We start from the raw sequence: 4,013 nt of genomic DNA, 5'->3' as shown, positions 1-4,013 counted from the left end.
AACCAAGTCCCCAACAAAGTATAATACTCCCACCAAAGTATAATATATATTTAATATGGTCCAAGGAAATCCAAAGAGAGTAGCAATTTTGGTCACAATATAATTTTCATTAATGATTGTTAAATCATAAAAGTGGTAGTTAAAATATGATTACTTATATATTTAAATGTGTAGTCAAATTATATTGTGTATTGAGATTTAATAATCCATGTAACCATTATTTTGCAATAAACAAATAATATAGCCATAAGAATGAAAACGTCCATACATTACCCATTACAATTGATTGATAATAACAAAAATGACTTACAATATTTGCCAAATTAAAAAGAAATAAAAGCATGCAATAAATCAATCCTATCAACTATTTTGTTGGACCTCTAAAATGTGACATGTACTAGCCTATGTCAATTATATAATGAGTGCGTTGATAGATAAGCTAGCCTAGTATTTGTTATCTAGCATATCCATCTCTTATAATTTATGCAAATAGACTAGTACATATATTTACAAAACTCTCAAATGATGATAGCTAAATTATTGATAAATAGTTAAATATCATTTGTTCTTATGATCTTTGTAGCTTATATATATTATTATAAGACTGCGCAATATCCTCTGCAATTTTGGTGGCATCCATAGACACACCAAGTAGACCACGCCTTGAGAACCCAGCAGCATAGAGTCCATCCTTTCCTTTCCATTCATTTGGTTTGTTTGGAAATCCACTTTGCTGTGAAAAAAATTCATTCTCCTGAATATAAATGAATAAAAATGTAATTAGATAAATAATTATTTTCAGTGCATAATAATAAAAACAAGTATAAGATAGCAAAAGAATTATATTATCACCTTCAACCAATAAGGAACATTACTCTTATAACCTGTGGCAAGAATCACAACATCAAATGATTCAATCCTACCATTTGTAAACTCTACACCATATTCTTGGAAACTTCGAATTGCAGGAAATACCTAAAAACATACATTAAGTATAATAGTATGAGCAATGCAATTAATATAGTTACATGATGATAGTAACATAAAAATAAAAATATTAATTAATTACTTTAATGTTGCCGGACTTAATCTGTGCTATCGTCCCCACGTCAAGCACCGGTGTCTTACCAGACACTTGTTTGAGCTCCATTGGACCCATGCTAGGCCGAGGAATACCAATTTGTGCAGTGTCTCCTAAAATGAACCAAGCGAGTAGAAGAAGAATCCGGTCCACTATTTGGACACGTAGAAACTTGAGGAGCCACACAGACAAACTAAAAGTTGAGATCCCCATGACCTCTCTTGGAAGTACGTGCCCCTGCAAATTTTATAGATCAAAATAAGAGCTAATAGTGTGTGCTAATGGCAACTACAATCAATTGAAAAAAAATCAACATCCGTTAAGATACTCTAAAATAAAAATGAAAGCGGCAAATTTTAAGTGGCTTTGTTTTGGTTTGCTTATACAACGTAGATACAAATTAAAAATACATTTAGTAAACAGGAAAAATAAAGGTAAGCTTACAGGCAAATACTTGAAACCACCCTTGTTTTGTTTGGTACAACATGGATACAAATTAAAAAGACATTTCGCAAAAAGATAAAAAATAATAAGTTTGAGGGACAAACACATAAGCTAACCTTGTTCTACTCGAACTTCACAAAGCATGTTGAGCTAATTGATGACATGGAAGTAGCTTTAGTTTTGATTTGTACATCATATTCCAGTATTGTAAAAATAGAGAGACAACAATAATTTATAGATAGCCTGGTTTAAAGAGTTATATTGGTGACGGTTCGGTCATCCACGATATAAAAGTGCTAGTGTTGTTAACCAAATACGTAGGACTCCTATTCTATTTTTCATGTGTTATTATTACATGAAAAAATCAAGCACATGATATTTATTGGCATGCCAAGTCATGTATATTTTTACTTGAAAAATAAAAGCATGGTTAACATATTTGATAAGATGAAGAACTAGTTAGCCACAAAATACATGAGTTCAATGGATGCAAACTAAGACCAAACATTGTAGGTAGTATATAATGATAGTATTATGCTTTATCATTTTGCATTATTCGGAGATAAATTATAAAAGAAGGAAAAGGGAAAAAGTTTGTCCTCATGTAAAACATGAGCTGATCATTTATGCATTTCGTCGGTCATCACAATGATTACTCAAATCTATATTCTATATATTTGAACTAATTATAATAAAGCAATTATATATGTATATAAAGACAAATAATATATAATAAAATTGCAAATAAAAGTAAATAATATAACTAATAATAAAATAAATAGATAGTATATTTTTTTACCGAACGACGAACAGCCATCGAGGTGTGCACGTTGTGGTTAGCGAGGTCGAGAGACACCTCCATGCCAGAGTTACCGCAGCCAACGACTAGCACCTTCTTGCCTTGGAAGGACTCGCCGCTACGGTAGTCACATGAGTGCATTACTTGACCCTTGAAGTTATGGATTCCCGGCATGTCAGGCACAACAGGCTCGGCGTTCTCTCCTGTGGCAACGATCAGCCATTTGGAGCGGTACTCTCGGATAGACTCCTCGCCGCTTTGGCCGTTGAGAGTGCCAGTGGGGATGACATCTTTGGTGCGGACACACCAGTATTCACCGTTGTACTCGGCAGCGACAACCTCGAGGCTGAAAAATGGGCGGATGCCAAATGCGCGCATGTACTCATTGAGGTAGACAAGGAACTGCTGCCGGGTTGGATATGTGGGGTAGGTGCGTGGGAAGTGCATGAGCGGGAGCTCACAGTAGCGCTTGGGTAGGTGCAGACACAACCTGCGGTACGTGCGGCGGTGCCACATTGAGGCTACGCACACGTCGCGCTCTAGGAGCACGTAGGGAATGTATAACATGGTGAGCAACGCCGCGCATGCCAGACCCGCCGGCCCTGCACCCACGATAAGCGGCCCACGTAGCACGGCCACGCCTTGATCGCCGACAGGGATGCCGGTGGTTGTGGCCCTCGCGATGCTGCGTGGACTGTACACCAGTGAATCGTGCTCCATTTTGTCTTTCGTCTCATCGGAGAAGGTGGAGCTGTGTGCCAGTGGCTCGTGCGCCATCTTCCCCTCTATCTCAGTGAAGTGGTGGTCCATCTCTCGGTCGACCGAGATGATCAGCACAACAACTCCTAACTCAACTCTCTCTCCTACTCAGGAAAGGATATACGAGGAAGGGATATATGGATCGTTCTACTACCCAGCTGTAGCACCTATATATGATGTACATGGTCGGGGCCTCGTTATCCGCTGCTCCACCAATGCAAGCACACTAATGGTTTGCCTGATAGAAAAGATCCGGATCAGATGCTCCGAGGAAGCAGGACACAATGAACATGCATACACACACCAACGTGCTAATAATAGATCAGCAAACATGCATGCTTGTTGATCCATTCGTTTTGGACTCACCGAGGCGCGCGCTAAGTCAGCCCCAGAGGGAATGAGCGGTTGCTAGAGTCCGATGAGACTTGGAGCATGCATGATGTATATTCTTAGCCTGTAGAACTTATCCACAGATAATTATTATTCTACAAGTCTGCTAATACAACATTATTCTATATATAAGAGATATGCATGCGTGGATATAGATCTACTATAACCTAAATTAGTTAACAAAATGTTAATATTGAATTAGATCACGCACCAATAATGATAATACAACCAGGATATCACACTTACATGGTAAAGAACGGAGATGTTTACAAGCAAACAGTGGCGGGTCCTGGATTTAGAGCGTGGGTATTTGAATTTTTTTGGAAGATCTAAACGCTATCTTTTGGCATATATCTCTACTACTCTATAAAACTCTAATATAGACCCTCCGTGCATCGTGGTTCTGCCACTCCCTGTTCTGTCCACCATCGATCGTATAACAGTTGGGTCCCCATGTCTCAGTCCATCGCTATTCCGTCCGACCGTCGTCCAGCCCGTGATGGTTCTGCTGCCCCTGCCCTCATGCACAGGCAACCGTGA

The 4,013-nt window shown here is 38.8% G+C and overlaps 1 protein-coding gene across 1 annotated transcript; it reads right to left on the bottom strand.

The window, feature by feature from the left end:
* Positions 1–217: 217 nt before the first annotated feature.
* LOC100283420 (uncharacterized) lies at positions 218–3,229 on the bottom strand. The gene is made up of 4 exons (NM_001156321.2): positions 2,325–3,229; positions 1,070–1,318; positions 853–975; positions 218–754 (listed from the first exon to the last, which is right to left on the bottom strand). The coding sequence occupies exons 1-4, from the start codon at positions 3,132–3,134 to the stop codon at positions 569–571; spliced, it is 1,368 nt and encodes a 455-aa protein (NP_001149793.1). The 5' UTR covers positions 3,135–3,229; the 3' UTR covers positions 218–568.
* Between the last annotated feature and the right edge of the window lie 784 nt (positions 3,230–4,013).

This window comes from Zea mays, chromosome 3 (genome assembly GCF_902167145.1).
Source record: "Zea mays cultivar B73 chromosome 3, Zm-B73-REFERENCE-NAM-5.0, whole genome shotgun sequence".
In the NCBI taxonomy this organism is placed as follows: domain Eukaryota; kingdom Viridiplantae; phylum Streptophyta; class Magnoliopsida; order Poales; family Poaceae; genus Zea; species Zea mays.
The sequence above is the reverse complement of the archived record's forward strand: the minus strand, read 5'-3'. Positions and strand labels throughout refer to the sequence as shown.

Bases quoted from the DNA above. Each gene is read 5' to 3' on its own strand.
- LOC100283420 (NM_001156321.2), bottom strand. From the start codon at position 3,134: ATGGACCACCACTTCACTGAGATAGAGGGGAAGATGGCGCACGAGCCA. The intron at 1,319-2,324 runs GTAAAAAAATAT...TAAAATTTGCAG, and splicing joins CGATGGCTGTTCGTCGTTCG to GGGCACGTACTTCCAAGAGA. The intron at 976-1,069 runs GTAATTAATTAA...GTATGTTTTTAG, and splicing joins TTAAGTCCGGCAACATTAAA to GTATTTCCTGCAATTCGAAG.